This window comes from Hyperoodon ampullatus (genome assembly GCF_949752795.1).
Source record: "Hyperoodon ampullatus genome assembly, chromosome: 1".
Lineage (NCBI taxonomy): Eukaryota > Metazoa > Chordata > Mammalia > Artiodactyla > Ziphiidae > Hyperoodon > Hyperoodon ampullatus.
The window spans coordinates 68,306,052-68,324,728 of record NC_136914.1 but is presented as its reverse complement, the minus strand read 5'-3'; the positions used below and the strand labels follow the sequence as shown (position 1 = coordinate 68,324,728).

General features: G+C 53.4%; 1 protein-coding gene and 1 long non-coding RNA gene across 2 annotated transcripts; both read left to right on the top strand.

Moving 5' to 3' along the window:
• Window positions 1–858: 858 nt before the first annotated feature.
• MAT1A (methionine adenosyltransferase 1A) lies at window positions 859–15,116 on the top strand (the record flags this gene model as incomplete). The annotated part of the gene is made up of 7 exons (XM_079710822.1): window positions 859–952; window positions 4,611–4,688; window positions 5,529–5,651; window positions 8,694–8,806; window positions 9,164–9,307; window positions 13,524–13,742; window positions 14,886–15,116. The coding sequence occupies 7 exons, from the start codon at window positions 859–861 to the stop codon at window positions 15,114–15,116; spliced, it is 1,002 nt and encodes a 333-aa protein (XP_079566948.1).
• A 357-nt stretch (window positions 15,117–15,473) lies between these two features.
• On the top strand, window positions 15,474–18,323 carry LOC307049744. The gene is made up of 2 exons (XR_013810760.1): window positions 15,474–15,539; window positions 17,798–18,323. It is a non-coding gene; the product is annotated as an uncharacterized lncRNA (long non-coding RNA).
• Window positions 18,324–18,677: the final 354 nt, after the last annotated feature.

Below are 18,677 nucleotides of genomic sequence, written 5' to 3'. Positions count from 1 at the left end.
GTCTGGATACTTTTTTAACATCTTGCTTGTTAATGTGATTGCCAGCGTCTTAGAGAAGTTGACAGTTTCTGTGATTTCTATTAGCAGAAAAATGTGGGCTCAAAAGCTTTTCCTCTAAATGCATCTGTTGTGTAACATCCAAGCTGACTCAGAATATAGGTGCATACTCTTGCTCTGAGAAGGTAGAAGAAGGGGAAGAGCCCAGTTCAGACAAGATGTGGGCGAGGAGGCAGGGCACCCAAGAGCAAAGGCACCCTGTGCTGTAATCTCAGCCTAAACCATATCTCTGGGAAGGAGTTTTTTGCTTCCTATTTATTTGTATCCCTGAGTAACCACAGACCCCCACCTCCAACGTGGGATGTTAACCTTGGTGCACTGAGGAGATGAGCTGCAGAGCTAAAGCAGAGTCCCAGAGGAGCTTCAGTTATGCAGAATCTATACAACTTTCTTTGCCATACATTGGCCACACACTTAGGGCTTGGCTTGGGAGATGAGAGCTAAGGGCTGAAATTCCTCAAGGTGAGAAGACACCCCTCCCCCCCAGAAGTGGACTCCTCCAATTTTCTCACATGATTATTCAGGCACTTTCACTTTTCCATATATAGGAGTCACTCAGGAGCAAGCTCTGGCCAGTTGGAGGGAGTGACACATCCTTCTCCAGTCCCTCCCTTCTCATCCCTCCGCACCTTTACTCTCACGTGCGCTTGCAGGCACTTAGGCAGAAGTGAGCCCTGTGGCTCTGCGGAGACGAGCCTGTTGGGTTTAAAGAAGGAAACAAACAAACAAACAGAACCCTCAGGCCAAGTCCCAGCATTAAAATTGTTACCTTGAAGAAGCTGAGTGGAGCAGTGTGAAGAGATGAATGGACCGGTGGATGGCTTGTGTGACCATTCTCTAAACGAGGAAGGAGCCTTCATGTTCACCTCGGAATCTGTAGGAGAGGGGCACCCGGGTAAGTAGGTGGTCCTGGTTGGATGGTGACCTGTACCGGGGGGTCACCATTACTGAAGGCCTGGAAAACGATGTGTGTCAGTAACTGTAAGGGATCTTGGCAAGAACAATATGCAGTATTTTTTTATTCTGTTAATTTGCAGTTTTGTAAAACAGTCACTTGTTATGCAAACAATAGATTGTAAATTAACGAAGCCGGGGATCTGTGCCGCAGCCCACCACCAGCATCTCCTCACAGTGGGACTGTGACAGAGAACACACAGTTGGTTGGATAAACATATCATATGTGTAAAATGTATCATCAGGTATTAACTCTATATATAGAGATTTTTTTTTTTGAGTAAAGCTTTATTATCAATGAGCAGCTTAAGTCAACAGAGAATGTTCCCGCAAGCAAGACCATGGGTCACTAAGTTTTGCATGTAAAGCATGTGCAGTTTAGAAATGAACGGCAGTGCGTCCTAAACAGGGGCTGAGGCAGATCTCTGGAAGAAAATTCCAGCATTTTATTGGGTCTCTGAAAGGTAGGAGGACTGTGATGTGGGGAAACGAGAGAGGCTTCCGTGAAGACCACAGTGGGAGCCTCAACTTTCTGGGACAGTGGTTCCCAGGCTTCGGGGTGCATCACCGTCACCCCACGGGCTTGTTAGAACACAATGTGCTGGGCTCCACCCCCGGAGTTTCTGATTTAATAGATCTTGGGTGAGGCTCAAGAATTTGCATTCTTAAGAAGTTCCCAGGCGATGCTGATGCTGCTGATGAGGGAGCCACACTTTCAGAACCACTGGTCTAGGAGAACCTGGGGGACCAGACACACTGATTTATGTATTTAAGCACCTCTTCAAAATTCACTGGTGTGTTTGAAGTTCTTGGTAACTAATCATCACCAAGTCTAACTTTTTTTCATCTTCCTCATCCTTGTTCTTTCTCAAAGAGCTTTAACTTTCATACCTCGTAACCCAGCTTTAGATATCTCAGTGCACTGCTCCTTCCATATGCTTCAGCCACTGGTTCTCAGCTGGGGAGGGTGTGCCCTTTTCCCGCAAGGGCATTTTGTAGTGTCTGGAACCTTTTGGCTGTCACAGCTGTCGGGGGCCGGGGCGGGCGTGGGGTGAAACTGGCATTTAGTGGATAGAGGCCAGGTGTGCTTCTCAACACCCTGAATGCACAAGACCATCCCCCACAAAGAAGAAATTTTCCAGCCCCAAAGGTGAGTATTGCCATTGAGAAATCTTGGCTTAAACTGAGTTTTGTCTGTAACTTAGCTCAATTCAATGTAAATAGCATCTTTAATTCTGCACGACTTTATGAAGTTTCTAGGTTTACTGTACTCATAATCTCAGATCCATTGCTATGTCTAACATATTCTGGACAGCTCCATGATGTATGAAAGCCATATACAGGTTAGGAGATGGCCATAGATAGGATTTGCTCCATGTGGAGGAAGTAGGTGCTTTGTCACGCAGTGGCCAGTGGTCCCATTGTACACACAACAATGTGCTCAATGGACAGAGAATGAAAATTCCAGCCAATCAGTTGGCTGTTCTGTCTACTTAATGGCAGCCCTTCAATTTGTCTGATTCTCCTTGCGCTTGCCACTATAAATTAGCCATTCACGTTAAGACAGTTTCCTTGGTGGCTTTCTGCTTGTCATTCCAGTGCTGAATTCCTCTCCATCAGAAAGATAAAATTAATGCTTCTTTTTCAACTTCTAAGAAAACCAACTATTGGCTATCTTAAGACTAGTAAGTGATATTGATAGAAATTTCGAAAGCCTCAAGAAACAGTTCAGAAAGGACCTCCTAAAGCATTATCTTAGTCTGTGAAGCTGTCTTAATACCCTTGCTCAACTCCAGCTTTATCCCTAATATCCCTTATCCTATTTCCCTGTGTGCATTGGAAACATGTGACCTGTGTCGTCTAAACGAGCAGAGTCATCCATGGTCATTGTGTGAGTGGCTCCTAGGAGGCCTGATGGCTGGTCTAAAGTGGATATTTGGACAGCAGGAGGCCATGATTGGTAGGGGGTTGCAGAGGCATGGACTCAGGCAAACCTAGATTTATAACCAGGATCTGCAGGAAGATAGAAAAACTCAAATATATGTTTAGTAGCAGTTTCTGAAGGAAAGATTAGAGAATTCACCTTCAGATTAACATTTTAACTACAGAACTTAATAGGCACTTTCAAAAGCAGAAATGCGTGATTCTGGACCTGCATTCTTAATTTAAAAACTTAAAAAACGACAGGAGGGACACAAGGAAATTTTGGAGGTGATGGATGTTTATTAAACCTTGATGGTGGTGATGGTAATACAAGTATGTACATATGACCAAACTTACCAAATTACATACATTAATTATATGCAGATTTTTATATACCAATTATACCCAAATAAAGCTGAAAAAAAACTTACTAATTTACTAAGAGCAGACTCTATGGGTATTTTTGAACACTGAATGAGATGTAATATGTGTAAATAGATGTCACTTTTTTTTCTGAATTTGTGAATATAACGCCAAAGCAAGAGTGGATTTTTCCAGTGTCTACATACTCGACCATGGGGAGTCTTTTTTAAAAATTTTATTGATTTATTTGTTTTTATTTTTGGCTGCGTTGGGTGTTTGTTGCTGCGTGCAGGCTTTCTCTAGTTGCGGCGAGCGGGGGCTACTCTTCATTGCGGTGCACGGGCTTCTCATTGTTGTGGCTTCTCTTGTTGAAGAGCATGGGCTCTAAGCGCATGGTCTTCAGTAGTTGTGGCTCGCAGGCTCTAGAGTGCAGGCTCAGTAGTTGTGACTCATGGGCTTAGTTGCTCCGCGGCATGTGGGATCTTCCCGGGCCAGGGCTCGAACCCATGTCCCCTGCATTGGCAGGCAGATTCTTAACCACTGCACCACCAGGGAAGCCCTAGACCATAGGGAGTCTTTAAGGCAAATCGTAGAATAAGATGAAATGCCAGCTCATGTTGAACTCTTTGTCAGTCCCACCTTGATTGAGGAGGTCAAACCCAGCTGTTAGGATATCTGGCTTTCAGGAGGCTGAGTGACGGTGGGAAGGATCTGAGAGCTGCTTGTGGAAGTATTCTGCAAAACAGCAGTGGCAGTAATGTGCAGAGGTTCTCTTATGGGATTCTTACAGGTGTAGTCCCAGAACCGGGCGTGGTATTTTCTACACAGCGCACTGCATCTTGTGGGACCAGCGGTACCATGTGTCTGTCCCATCCTAGTCTGCCTCTTGGCACCTAATCTTACTGATGTCATCAGTTAGTGTTTTAACTTCTGTTTCTAGGATTTTTCTAGATGTTAGAATTAAAGGGAATATGCTGAGGAATGAGATACTTTTTAGTTAGAAGAATATGCGTGTGTGTGTGTGTGTGTGTGTGTGTGTGTGTGTGTGAATTGCTTTAGGCTCTTGTAACTGGTTTTGGAATATATTTCTTTTTTTAGGGAATTCTATGACTTTATATAATATACATCCTCCAGTATTAAGGCAGAAGTGGGAAGAAATAAAAATTCCAAAAAATTTATAATTTCTTATATTTAAAAAGTGTCCTCTTAGGTAGATTCGATATGTAAACTGACGAAATATCTAATTATTTTAACATTTCAGTTTGCTAGGCTTAATATTCCTGTGATTCTTACATATGTTCATTCTTGTCCAGATAAGATCTGTGACCAGATCAGTGATGCAGTGCTGGATGCGCATCTCAAGCAGGACCCCAGTGCCAAGGTGGCCTGCGGTAAGAAACGCCTGATCCCTCCTGCTGGAGACCTGGGTGGGCTGAGCGTGAAACCTTTCCCTGTGTTGAAGCCTTCAGCACAGCAGAGAGCTGGGGACTTCAGACCCTGGAGGGCTCCAGGGGTGATAGGTCTAGCCCCCTCACTTTACTGAAGAGATCTTGGGTGCAGCTTAATCAGGGCCTTAGCCAAGGTCATGGGTAGGGGTCCCGGCGTGGAGATCAGAGCCCCGATCTCCTCACGGTCAGCACCCTGTCCTTTTTGCTGTACAGACCCACCCTTCCCTCTCCAGGGCCACCCTAGCCCCCAGAATGAGCACTGTAGGGACCTGTGCCCCTCTGAGGGTGGACTTCACCCTGACATCTTTACAAATAACCTGCCTTGATTCTCTGCTCAGGACCCCATGCCTAAAGCCTGCAGTGGAGTTTTAGCAATAAGGGGGCAGGAGAGGCCTCACGTATGTTGACTGCATTCTGCATTCTTTATGACTGCATACAGCCAGTGTCTCATTCTAATCCACAAAGCAGTCTTATGATTATCTTCATCCAACAGCTGAGGCTGAGTAAGTAGTTCAGGGTCAGGCAAGTATGCAACAGTAAGTGCGAGAGGTCTGAAGACTCAGGTGTGACCAGTTCTTTCCGAGCCGCAGTTCTCTGGGTGGCCTGTGAAGATGGTCAGCACTTGTGCCGGGATTTACTCTCCTTATTAGCATCATGATTTTTCCTTCTGGAGTCCATTCCTTGTGCGGTTCCTTGCGTGTCTCTTTCTCAGCACTGTGAGAGGTCCAGGTGTGGAGCCCCCTTCGCCAGCACGTGGCCACTAACGTGTCTCCTTCCCCTCAGAGACGGTGTGTAAGACGGGCATGGTGCTGCTGTGCGGGGAGATCACCTCCGTGGCCATGGTGGACTACCAGCGGGTGGTGCGGGACACCATCAAGCACATCGGCTACGACGACTCGGCCAAGGGTGAGGCCAGGGCCCCAGGGCTGAGTCCCACCTGAGGCTCTCCGTCTCCTGGAAGAGCAGATACCTCCCAGGGGAAGAACGCTCCTAGGCCCGCCTGCCACGGTCCAGGGCTCACAGCCTCTGGCACAACAGTGTGGCAGCCCAGGCGGATCAGCCCCTGTCCAGCCATGGCTGACTCTGGTCTTGTTTATGGTCCTACCATCTTGGAAGAGGAAGAAGCTCCCAGTACAAGGAGCTGCCCTCTGTTGGGGACATGTTCCCTGCCAGGCTCTGGGGCTGGTCTCTGTGTGCATCTTCCTACCTAACTGTTCGAGGAACTCTGCTCGGCTCCTTATGCAGATGAGGAAGTTGAAGCTTCCATATGTCAGTAACTTGTGTAAGGTGACACGATCAGTAAGTGGCTGCCCCCCCGGTTGGGACTTCTGCACTTTCTACTAAGTTATGCTGCTTCCCCACATAGACAAAGAAGAAGGTGGCTGAGTCCAGAACGGGTGCCGAAAGTAGGCACAGGAGACAGGCTGGCCCAGGGTAGCTCCAGTGCCAGGCAGTGTGGGAACCTACAACCCAGTGAAGGGGCCCAGGCCCTGGCGAGATTTGAGGAGGAGCCCTGTGATGGGGTGGGGGTGAGAGCTGGAGAGAACTGAGGGCCCTGAAGCAGACTCCCACACCTGGGACCGGGCAGGCTGGGAAGGGGCCCAGCCTGGAGGGCGTGAAAGGACAGGGTGTGAGGGCCAGATGCTAGGGCCAGTGTACACTACGTTCTACTTATGGGTTGTATAGGCTGACATGTGGCATCTTTGTGGGTCAGGGCAGGCTGGGGTGATGTGCACGCATCTCCATAAGTGAGAGAGGCTCTCTCTGCGTGAGGGCGTGGACACACAGAAGCTCAGTGCAGCCACCTTCTGGCTCGCCCAAAGGACTCGCTTGAGCACACGGAAGTTTTGGGGGTATATCAAGAATCGCTGGGAGGAAACTAGTGGGTACAGGTTGGTTCTTCCAGCCAGCATGCGGGGTGTCCGCGGAGGAGACGCGTTGTCCCAGAGCAGCAGCCTCCTGACACATTACCACGCAGAACCTTCGCCCTGTTCTACCAGGAAGAGCCGACTTGTTTATGTACATTTAGACCTTATTCAAGAGCAAACCTTGCTCGGCGTTAGGCAGCAGGAACGTTTCCCGGAGGTATAATATCCCCCAGAAAGGGAGGAGCGGGAATGAGCCCACCTGTGCCTGTCAGTGCGCCTGCACCAAGCGGCCAGCAGGCTGCGGCCTGGCCTGCAGCCACAAGGCCCTAGGCTAGTGACTCCCACTGCCCTTTCCCAGCCCTCCTCCTCTCCCCTTAGTCCCCTGAACTCTGTTCTCCTGAATCATTTGGAGCCTTTAATTTTCAGCGCTAAGAAGATTTATTATTTAGGCCCGGAGTGAGGAGGTGAGTCCTTGGCAGCTAAAGATTGTTCCCTAAAGGTTGTTCCTTGGTTTGTGCATTCAGAAACCTGCACTGCGAACAGGGGCTGCAGAGGACAGAGGTGGCCTGATGGCTCCTGAGTGGGGGCACTGCCTGGCATTAGTGATACAGTACAATGTGCCCGGCGGCCAGTCGGAGGCAGAGTGTGCAGTGAAGAGCTGTGGGGGGGACCATCCAAGGACGTTTTCAGAGAGGTAGATGGACTTGTGGAGGGGGATGGGAGGCAGAGGAGGAGCATTCTAGGCAGAGAGCCCTAGTGGAGGTGGCAAAGGAGGTCGTGTTTAAGGCTAAGCCTGAGTTTCCGTTGGCTGAGAGCTCTCAGCCGGGAAGGCCTGGCTGGAGCTGAGTGGTTTCCGGTTTACCTCCTTTGGTGGCAGGTCCCCACTGGAAGCATGAGCATAAACGATAGATCGAACCTAGGCTTTTTTTGTGGTTTTGTTTGTTTTAATAAGCCCATTCTGGCCACATGGGTAGGAGGACAGACTGGAAAGAGGGTGACAGTCATCTTGTCACTGGTACGTGTCCCTGTGGTGCGGCCTCTGTGCGTTTTAGCTCCTCATTTGTGTCCGTCCTGTAGCTGAGCCCAGTGAGGACCAGTGTCAGGGAGATTGTGCTGTGTGCCCGGCAGCTCCCTCTCAGGGCTCCTTGGCCTGGGCTGCTGCTACCCAAGACTCCATGTCCCAGGTCCCAGCCTGCTGTTCCCACCTCAGGGGGACTGGCCTCCCTCCCTGTGCTTGAGCTTCCGGGATGGCCTGAAGGGGCCTCGGCCTCCAGAGGTGTGATTTTTCCATTTTGTTCCAGGCCTCGGGCACATCTTGGGCTCAGGGGACTCTGGCTCTGGGAGTGTCTCTGGATAGATAGTTCACATGCACCGTATTGTTCAGTATATTTGATGCTTGGGTTTGGCGTATGCCTGGGCTTCTGAACGGCAGTGTTGAAAGGGCCCTTGATGTTCATTCAGTGCAGTGATTTTCCACCTGGGTCCTGGGAGGTGCTTCTGGGAGAGACAAAGGGGGCAGGGCCGTGAGTCACCCACCTGCCCTTCAGCCAGGGCAGCTGTAGCTGTTATTTGGTCTTCATACTGCTGCTCTGTGTAGGATATATATATATATATATATGTTTTTTTTTTTGTTTTTTTTTTTTTTTTTTTTGCTGTACACGGGTCTCTCACTGTTGTGGCCTCTCCCGTTGCGGAGCACAGGCTCCGGATGTGCAGGCTCAGCAGCCATGGCTCACGGGCCCAGCTGCTCCGTGGCATGTGGGATCTTCCCGGACTGGGGCACAAACCCGTGTCCCCTGCATCAGTAGGCGGACTCTCAACCACTGCGCCACCAGGGAATCCCAGGATATATATTTTAAATCAAGGTGTAATTTAATACACTGTGGAGGATTTTTTTTGACTAAAGAGTTGCACGTGATAGGATGGGAAGGATACTGATGTTCCCCATCCTGGGCCTCAGCTCTGGGCCCAAACGGATGGTAGAGAGACCACCCATGCCGCTAAATGCCCTGTCGTGTGCCGAGCAGTCCCCCAGGAGCTCCAGCCTCCCTCTGCTCAGGCCTGCTCTCCTTGTGCCTAGGCTTTGACTTCAAGACCTGCAACGTGCTGGTGGCTTTGGAGCAGCAGTCCCCGGATATTGCCCAGTGTGTCCATCTGGACAGAAACGAAGAGGATGTCGGTGCCGGAGATCAGGTCACTAAACGCTGAGCGTTTGCCCTGTGTCAGGACGGCAGTGCAGTGTGCTCTGTCTGAGGGGCTAGCCGGGGAAGTTCATGTGTAATGGACTGAATGCACTGTGGGGTAAACCCCCCTGCCCCCATGCCTGGAGTGAGTCACCCCTTCTTCAGGGTAGTGACTTGAGGGCAGGGAGGGTTGGGGACACCCGGTGTGGGCTTGTCTCCCCTTCTAGAGTGTTGAGTTCGGGGACCACGTCTTCCCCTCCACAAGTGCCCAGTGCAAAAGTTACATACCAGCGAGGATGGAGGGCCAGTGGGGCTTTAGATTTGAGGAGGGTTGTTGCCTGTGGTCTGAAGCAGGTGTCCGCTGCAGGGCCTGATGTTCGGCTACGCCACAGATGAGACGGAGGAGTGCATGCCCCTCACCATCATCCTGGCGCACAGACTCAACGCCCGCATGGCGGAACTGCGGCGCTCGGGGCAGCTCCCCTGGCTGCGGCCCGACTCCAAGACGCAGGTGAGCCCCTGCCCTCTGCCCCCCGTGGGGCTCCAGACACGTGCTTCAAACACCACCCCCCTTCCTCTTGATTCTGATCGTTGTTAAGATCCAAATGTTCCATCTGGGCATTCAAAGAATTGTTGATTCTGAAAAGAACTATTTGTTTCAAAAATCTTCAGCTCCAGATCTTTTCTCCCCTGCCCCCAACATTTTATTATGAAAAATTTCAAGACACAGAAAAATGAAAAGAGCAGTTCTAGGTTTTTAGTGGGGGGGCTTTCTTAGCATAAGTTGACTCTAGTAATATGATTCCCCAGTTCCTGCCACAAACCTCCTCTGTAACAGGTTTCAGACTTTCGGTCGCTGCCTGTCAGGTCTCCACATCTTGAGCAAACCTTGAACACACCATGAACAAGTACTGTCTGCAGCTCGCTGTGGCCCTTTCGCTTTGTTTCTCATAAAAAGGCTTTGCCGATTCTGACTCTCTGTGGCAAGCCGCCCTGACCCCTGTGCTCCCTGCAGTGATGAAATCCGCACCGAAGTCTGTACTATTTGATGGCCGGTGGTGATGCAGGTGTTGGCACACGCAGAAGCCTCCTGTCCGCCTTCTCTCCCCGCATCCTGACGGCCCTGATGGCCCCTTTCCTCAAGGCTTCCTTCCCCAGCTCTTCTTCCACACTCCAGCAGGATCTTGGCACTTCCTCTTCCACGCTCTTTCCTCCTACCCACGCTTGTGAATCCAGCTTTCACCTCTGCACACTCCACTTCCAAATCTTCCACCTGCAGGTCTAACTGAATCACCAGCCCCATTACTCATTCACCCCGCAAACACCTGGGCCCCGGGAGCTCTCCTCAGCTGAAGGAGTGCGATGGAGCCCACCTTTCCCTGGTCCTGTCTGTCTCCACTCTACCTGGGCTCCCGTTTTCCCTCTAGCGCATCCCTTCCGCTCCAGCCCCATTTCCCAGGCCAGGCCCAGGAACAGTGCTGTGTCCTCCCAGAGGTTCTCCCTGCCTGGAAACTTCAGTTAATTCCCTTTGGGCTTCACTTTTAATTTCCGTGTATCTGCTCAGAATTGTCTACAACTTTCTGCTTCCTTCCTACTTGTTATTCTGCTGTTTAACGCCGTGTATGGTCTTCCAGCTTTGCCTTCTTCTGTCCCTACCCCCAGTCTTTGCTTAAACCATATCCTTTCACTCACGCTCCCCTTTTCTCTCGGTGCTTTGCACCTGCGCTCCCACACTTTGCCTTCCTTGGAAGCTTTCTCTGGCCCCCACCTGTCTGTCAGTGGCCAGCGTGGTTCCCACCTCCTCATGGTCTTCTCTGGCCGCCCTCAGGTGGGACCTCCTCTTGACCCCGCACTTGGAATTTGGCTCACATGGTTTTATAGCTCAGCACGGTGCACGCGACTCTGTCCCGTTACTCCAGCTTCACAGAGGTGCATCCTTCTCACCCCAAGTGCAAGGCCACACAAGGCAGAAGTTGCATATCAGCTGTACCTGGGGCAAGGGAGTACCTCTGTGGCCTAAAAGAAACCCTTCCTTGGGACTTCTGGTGTTATCTACATGACCCCCGAGGTGAGAAGTAGAATCATGAGCAGCCCTCAGGTGTTCTTTGAGGTTGTGGGCAGGAGAGTTAAAACGTGTGGATTGTGATGGTACCAAAAGAAAAGAGCCCTCCCCGCCCTGTGCCAGAGCTGTGCTGTGGTGGGAAGCAGGCTGGAGATTCACAGAAAAGGAAATCCTAGAACAGGGATGGGAGGAAGTAAGTGGGGTGACTCGGGTTTCCTTCTCCCTGCCCGAGGGTAAGGACTGGAGGGTCCACCTACTGGACCCACTGAAATAGGAAAGACCTCCTGTATTTGCTTAGTAATAGAAGGTTTCTGAGTCTAGAAGGCAGTGAGGGAGGGTGGGGAGGATGGGCTCTTCCAGGCTTTCCCTTCTTGCAAGGAGACACTGAATTCTCTTACAAATGCTACTTTGGATACCAAAGTCGGCCTTACTCCCCTGCCGCAGGCAGGCCCTGAGCCAGCGGGCATCAGAGAGGGTGTGGGGGTCTGCTGACGGGGCCTCTCCCTGAGGCCCTCGGCTGGCCTCCACGCGGCTGCTGCACTGGGCCAGGCACCCTGCCAGGAACAGTGTCTGGGCCTTCTCCTCTATACCTTACTGGTAAAGGATTTTCATCATCTACCCAGAGTGTTGACTGTGAACAGGATGAACCTTTCCACCTGAACAAATTCTTGCTGCTGATACTGAGAATTGAGTGGCAGTACGGATGGCTATTTTTGTACCTGGCCAGAGTTGTGTTTTCCACGGTGTACTTTTCCCCACATCTTGCTGACGTGATGAGATAAGAGTGATGCTTGGGGCCCTTTGCTCTGGCACAGCTCTGCTTGGGGTTTGTGGCAGAGCAGGGGAGTCCGGTAGCAGTGGAGATGGGCCTCAGCAGCTACGCAGGATAGGAGCCTTCTCCTGAGGCCAGATGCAGCAGGTCTGGTCCCAGAGCTGCCACAGGGCCTCCCCTCTGGAGCCCGCCAAGCCCCCAACTCCAGCTCCCTCTCACAGGGCCCTGGATGCACGCAGCCCAGCATTAAAGGGCTGCTCTCAGAGCACAGGCGGTGTGCATCTGCCCATCTCACTAGGATCAGGCATCGTGGGGTCAGGGCTCTTTCTCTTCCTTCTTCTGGATCCCACCCTATGGCTCTTTGGACCAGGCAGGACATAGAGTAGAGTTTGATACACGTCCCGTGTTTGATGGATATCTGAGGGGCCTTTGGGCAGGCCGGGACCTCGCCTCAGGCATAGCCCCAGGAGCCACTGTTTGCTGCCCTGTGGTCCTGTCAAGGCCCTTGGGGTGGGGAGCAGTCATGTGCCTGCCGACCAGTGTCCCTGCCAGACCATGCAGCATAACTGCACTCCTGCAGGCGCACAGCCCCTCTGGGCACTGCCCTTGTGGGTCCATGCTGCCTCGGGTAGCGACGGGGCCTGTGGCTCCAGCATTGAGGGTCTTGGGTGATGACCTTGTGCTGGGCAGAGCCGCAGGCACCAGGCCGCACAGTGCAGGGTCACAGCCCACCTTTGCTGGCTGTGTGATCTTGACCAGAGTATTTATATTCTGGAACCTCAGCTTTCTTGTCTTTAAAGTGGGGCTGGTAACAGCTTCTCATAGCTTTTGGCATGGCTTGTCGCGTACGGTACACACTCAGTCAATTGCTGGCTTCTTTTTTCTTTTCCCAGCCTCATCTGCCATCCTCACCATCCCTTTCCCTCTCGCTCTGTAAGCCCAGGGCTGCTCTCCTTCGTCACCGGACAGATCGGGCTGTGATGTCGGGCCCTCGCGCTCCCTGATGTGTCGGTAGAGGACAGGGTGCAAAAGCATTTTCTCTGTGCTGCTCTGGGCGTGACACAAGCTTTGGGGGCAGGCAGAGCAGTGTTTGGCTCTTGGGCTTTTCACTGACTGGCGTGTGACTTCAGGGAAGTTGTTTCACTTCTCAGAGGCTGGTCTTCCTCATTTGTAAAGTGGAGACAGTAATGCCGATCTTGCTGGGATGGTTTAAATATTCATCGATAATGCATAGAGTGGACACAGAACTGACCCACGCTGGAGCGAGTGAACCCCAGCTCTGTCCCTGTGGCCTGCCCTGCGAGGGAGCTGCAGGCAGGATCCTTCCCTCCACACGCTCTCTGCTTTTCCTTGCTTTTGTCCAAACACACAGAGGCTGGTGTCTCTCACCCTGTCCCTCCAGCAGGCAAGGCCTCTGGCCCCATATGCTTCCAGAGTTCCTCCACTGAGGGGGCCGGGGCAGTGGGCATGTGGCCTTTGGACTCCTGTGTTCCTTGGTGGGAGCCGGGGTGTCTTGGTCCTGGGCCACAGAGGGTCAAGACAGGGCTTTGGCAGAGGGACATTTGCTGGCACCCAGAATCCTCTGAGGTAGGAGGAGTGGAGTCTAGTGGGTCACAGAGCAGAAACTCTGTGACACCTGAGTCTCCAAGTGGCACTGATTGTGGTCACAGGTGGGAATAGCTTGTGCCTCATGCCCAGTCATCTCACAGCACCAGGCAGTTACTCAGTTTAAGAATGTGTCAGATGAACTTTACTGAAGTCCCTTTGAGGACAGGAGATCCCTCTGGCTCCTGGGAGCCTTGCCTGCCTTCTGGGCACCCGTGCCTGGCAGCAATGTGTCCTCAGCTCAGGGCAGGGCCTCACGACGTTTCCTCCCTCCCTGCCTCCCGCCAGGTGACAGTGCAGTACACGCAGGACCGCGGCGCGGTCATCCCCGTGCGCATCCACACCATCGTCATCTCTGTGCAGCACAATGAAGACATAACGCTGGAGGACATGCGCAGGGCCCTGAAGGAGCAGGTGATCAGGGCCGTGGTGCCGGCCCAGTACCTGGACGAGGACACCATCTACCACCTGCAGCCCAGCGGGCGGTTTGTCATCGGAGGCCCCCAGGTGCGTCCTCGGCTCTGAATGAGGCCCTGACTTTGCTTACCTCCCTGAGTGCAAAGGCCACAGGAGGGTGGTGGCTTTGTGTGGCTCGGCCAGGTAGGTCTGGCCCTGGACGAAATGTGAAGTCAGCTCGTTCTGTGAAGCCTGCTGTGCGCCCTTGAGTACAGGAGGAATTGGGGACATGTCCCCAGGAGGCTCCCCCTCAGTGCTGCCTGGCCCTCCCACTCGAGATGTCTCATACGTGTCCAGCTGCCGCCTGACCCTGCCCGGGGCTAACTCACCATCATGGGCGCTGAGCTTGCCCGGGTGGCACTTCCTGGGTCTTGGACACATGTGACCTGCAGCTCTTGTGGGCACCAAGGTGGGGCTGTGTTTTAGATGGGGACATGGGGCTGCCCCTTTCTCCTGTGCAGCCGGCGTGAGCAGTCAGAGAGAGCCCTAGCCCGTCCGAGAGGCTGCTGACCACTGCCTGGGCACCTCCCTATGGACGTGTTGCCACAAAGCGGAGCCCCCGGGTTGGGTCCTGTAGCCAAAGTAACACAGAAACCCAGGGTGAAAGGAAGGCACGGCTCACTGTGTTTTCCTGCAGGACTTCTCAGGGCCTCGGCATGCTGCTGTGAACTGTGGATCTCTAAGCGGGGTAGGGGGGCATGGTATAGTATGCAGACTTTCCCCGCATCATTTAACAGAAACATAGAGACCCCCCCACCAAACGTCTTTGTCGACAGAGATGCACAGAGCAGACACTTGAGGAAATGGGCAACTTAACGTTTGCCGGGTGGCACCAGCCGGGGCACAGCCCGGGGTGTATTTGTCACAGTGTGGTTTCTTCCTGCACTTGGATTTCTCCTTTATGATTGACTCCTACAAACAAAGGCTTTACGAGCAGGCTGTGACCCCAGCTGGCCCACCTTTTGCCCTTTCTGATGAGGTTCTGACAGGTGACCTGACTTCTGTGACTAGTCAGTGATTGAACTGGGATTAGAGCCCAGGGTTTCTGGCTGACTCCCAGCCAAGGGGTCTTTGGAACGTGTGCCCCCAGAAGCTTTGGGGACCGCCTCCAAGTTGTGGTCCAGCAGCCACTGCAGTGCTTTGGCCGCCTCCTCCTCCCACATCCTCCCTCTGTGTCTTCCTTTCCCTCTGCAGGGGGATGCGGGCGTCACTGGCCGTAAGATCATTGTGGACACTTACGGCGGCTGGGGGGCGCACGGCGGGGGCGCCTTCTCCGGGAAGGACTACACCAAGGTGGACCGCTCGGCCGCGTATGCTGCCCGCTGGGTGGCCAAGTCCCTGGTGAAGGCAGGGCTCTGCCGGAGAGTGCTTGTGCAGGTGGGTCGGACCCCCCACCGCTCGGACCCCCAGGTCTACCCTGAGTAAGGGCACCCTGGCCTATGGGAAGGCCCACACTTTGCCGGAGGATGCGACTCTGTGTGTGTCATGTTGGGCTCTGTGGCCGGTGCCCTGCAAATCTGGGAGCGGGAAAACAAGACTTCAGGCAGTGGGGCACGTACAGAAACTGCCCACCATGAAGATGGCAGGGATTTCTAGGCAGATGGGGGGCTGGGGGAACGTGTTGGGCAGGGCGTGTGTGGTTTCAGCGTCACCTCCCTGAGGATGGCAGGGTCTCTGCAAGGGGCCCGTCCTTGACCCTGGACTCTTCTGGAAGGTGTCCTATGCCATTGGTGTGGCCGAGCCACTGTCCATTTCCATCTTCACCTATGGAACCTCCCAGAAGACAGAGAGAGAGCTGCTGGCTGTGGTCAACAAGAACTTCGACCTTCGGCCTGGCGTCATCGTTAGGTAAAAGGACCGCCCCTTCTGTTGGGCAGGACCCTCTTCCCTCACCCAGTGCTCAGCTCATTGGAAAGGGAAGCAGAAGGAAGCATGTCCAGCCTCCCAGAAACAGGAGGGACTTCAGGCTCTTGGTCCAGCACAGTGCAAACCCCAAATGCAGGATGTCTGGTTTGCAGGTTGAAGGCGGCTGGGTTGGGTCCCTGCTGGCCCAGCAGACCCTGACCCCAGAGGGGCCATCTTTGAGCCAGGTGGGGGATCTTAGGAAAATAATCACAAGGCCCATCGGCTGGGAATTTAGTCGGCAAGTCCAGCCCCACCTGCTCTCGTTTCTGATGCCACCCCTGCTGCCTGGAGCTTGGCGGTGTTGATGTTGGCCTGGGCCAGGTGAGTGGAGTGGAGAGTAGGCCAGAGTTCACATCCCTGGTTCCTGCTGCGTTTGTGAGATCAGTCGGGCTGTCCCTGAACTCAGCCTGTTTCCTAAGCACCAGTGGCAGTCACCTCGTAAGACGTGGCATGGCGGAGACATAACACTTACGGGGAGTTAGTTGTTCTCGGGTGGGTAACACCACCCACACAGACTGTCGTAGTCTCTTAATTGCTCCTGTGCCCAAATTCAGAGGAAGAAACTCTGCTACTTTTCCATTAGAAATGACCTTTTTTTCTGCTGAACATGTAGGGACTTGGATTTGAAGAAGCCCATCTACCAGAAGACGGCATGCTATGGCCATTTCGGGAGAAGCGAGTTCCCCTGGGAAGTTCCGAAAAAGCTTGTGTTTTAGTGCTGGTGGGACCGGGCCTGGCTGCACCGTGGAGGCATCTGAGTGGAACAGAGCCATGTTCCTCTTCTCTAGGACCCCAACTCTCAGATCTCCCGGACCCAGGGTTGGGCCTTGCCCACCCACTGCCACCTCCCTGGCAAAGCCAGGCCCCTCTGATTTAGCAGGAGGAGGAGGCCTCCTGGTGCCGGGCTCAGATCTCCTCGTGAGGCCAGTCACGAGGTTCCCTTGCCTCTCCCTCAGGCCAAGGCGATGTGAATTTAGTGGAAATCTCACCCGTGTCGGCAGTCAGTCCCCTCGCTCACCTTCCGCCACGGCCTGGACGCTGACCAGCCCCTGCCTCCCTGGCGTGTGCCGAGGGCAGCACACGGCACAGATCTCAGGGCTCCGTGTGGGCCTGGGTGTGCCGGGGCTGCCCCTCACGTCTGCGGCCGTGCGGTCAGTGTCCTGAGCCCAGGCCTTCCAGAGGCCCTCCCAGGCTGGGCTTGTGGCGGGGGTGAGAGCATCTAGTGTGTAAGGGACCAAGCTACTCACTGATCTCATTTCTTCTTCACTGCAACACAGTGAGGTGACACCCTGTGTTACCTGCATGTATAGATGGGGAAGCCAAAGTAGCTTTCACAAGGCCCCACAGCTGCGTGGGTCAGGGCCTAGATGTGAGAGCAGGAGCCCATACACTGTGTCTCCCCCCGCCAGCCCCCCCATCTCATGCCAGAGACAGGTCTGAGCGATGACCAAGTGGATTGAGATGAGGCTGTGACCTCTGTCCTGAAGACTTGAGGTTGCTGGAAATTAGGGGATTAACCCCTTGGTGAGCCCTGGGCCATGATCTGCAGAGTCAGGACAGAACCAGAGGAGTGTTTTTCCTTTGCCTCTTTCATTTCAGAAGACAGTTTGGGGTGTGCTGGCTATCCTGGCCCACGGGGCTGGGCTGGAGTTGGGAATTAAGAGGCAGTGGTATAATCCCAGCCCCTGACCACTCAGGGACATGCAGGGCTGGGCCTGTGGACCCCTGGGGTAAGGGTCCAAGACCAGTCCTGTCCCATTGGGCTTCCTAGAGCAGGAGCAGCAGCTTGTCCCTTAAACAAGGGATGAAACCCTGTGTCCTCCACGGCTTCCTCTCTCTCTGGCCCCTCTGTAACCCCTGCAGTCTGAGTGCTGTTAGAATAAGTGGGTGAGCCCCTCAGACCCCCCTTCCAGAGAGGACAGCCCTAAGGCCCAAATATCAAATGTTAAATGGTGCCTCAAGTGGCAGGGCTTGACCCCTAATGGGAGATAAGTCAGTCAGGATGTCATGAGGAGATTTCTGCCTTTACCAGGCAGCCTCTGGGGGCAGCTGTACCCCTGAGGTCCTGGGTGGTCCTTTGCGCACCGGGGTCTTGGAAGCTGCGCGTTCCCCAGCCTTTCCACCTGTGGCTGGCACCCACTCCCCCCAACCCCCTTCTTCAGCCTGGGCCTCTGACAGCTGCACCTCTACCTTCTCCCCAGCTCCCCAGACCACAGGCTCCGGTAGGGGCCTCCATGGGCTTCTGGAGAACACTGGGTACTGGCCTTCTTTCTGGGGCACACGGTGCTGGATCTGGCTGGGAGACACAGCCCAGGAAGCCTCATCTGGGTGGCAGACGGCCAGCAGCTGGGCTCTAGGCCTGAAGCACAAAGACCCTTGGCTTTCTCTTCCCGTCAGGGAAAAGGCAGCTGTTCAGGGCAGAAAAAGAAGCCCAGATCTCCATAAAAGCCTAGAGCTGGTGTGTGTGATATGGAAGCTCAAGTCTCTCTCAGGGCTCCAGGTCACCCAGGAAGTCTTGAGTTCCTTTCGGGAGAGGGAGGCTCAGCTTTGCAGGTGGCTGAGTTCCTCTAACTTGGGCCATATTCGAAGTGAAAATTCAGAATTTTATACTTTCCCCACCCACTGGAGAAACAAGGATTTTTGGGGTCAACACTGTTTATATGAAACTAGACTCTATTTGTTAATAGTTCCTGCTAAACCAGTGAATAAAAACTCAAGGAGCAACTACTCTATGCTTAGTTTTTTTCTTCAACCCTCTAGAAACCTCCCCTCCAAGTAACATTACCTGATCCCCGTCCCGCAGCGAAGCAGGGGTCCTGCCCTCAGGGTTTCCCAGCCAGGGTCCCTCCGATCCCGTGCAGGGGGTGCCCAGCCAGCACAGGTTAAGGCGTCTCATGCCACCTCCTGCGTCATCACTGCATCACCGTATTCATTCTGCAGCACGCCGCCCAGAGGTAGGCATTCCTAGCAAACCCACGTCACACGTGGAGACCCTGAGGCCCAAAGTGGGATGGGAGTGTGGCCGAGGGCACCTGGCTGGCTGGTGGCTTCAGAGTGTGCCCCCTCCATCATCTGGCGTTT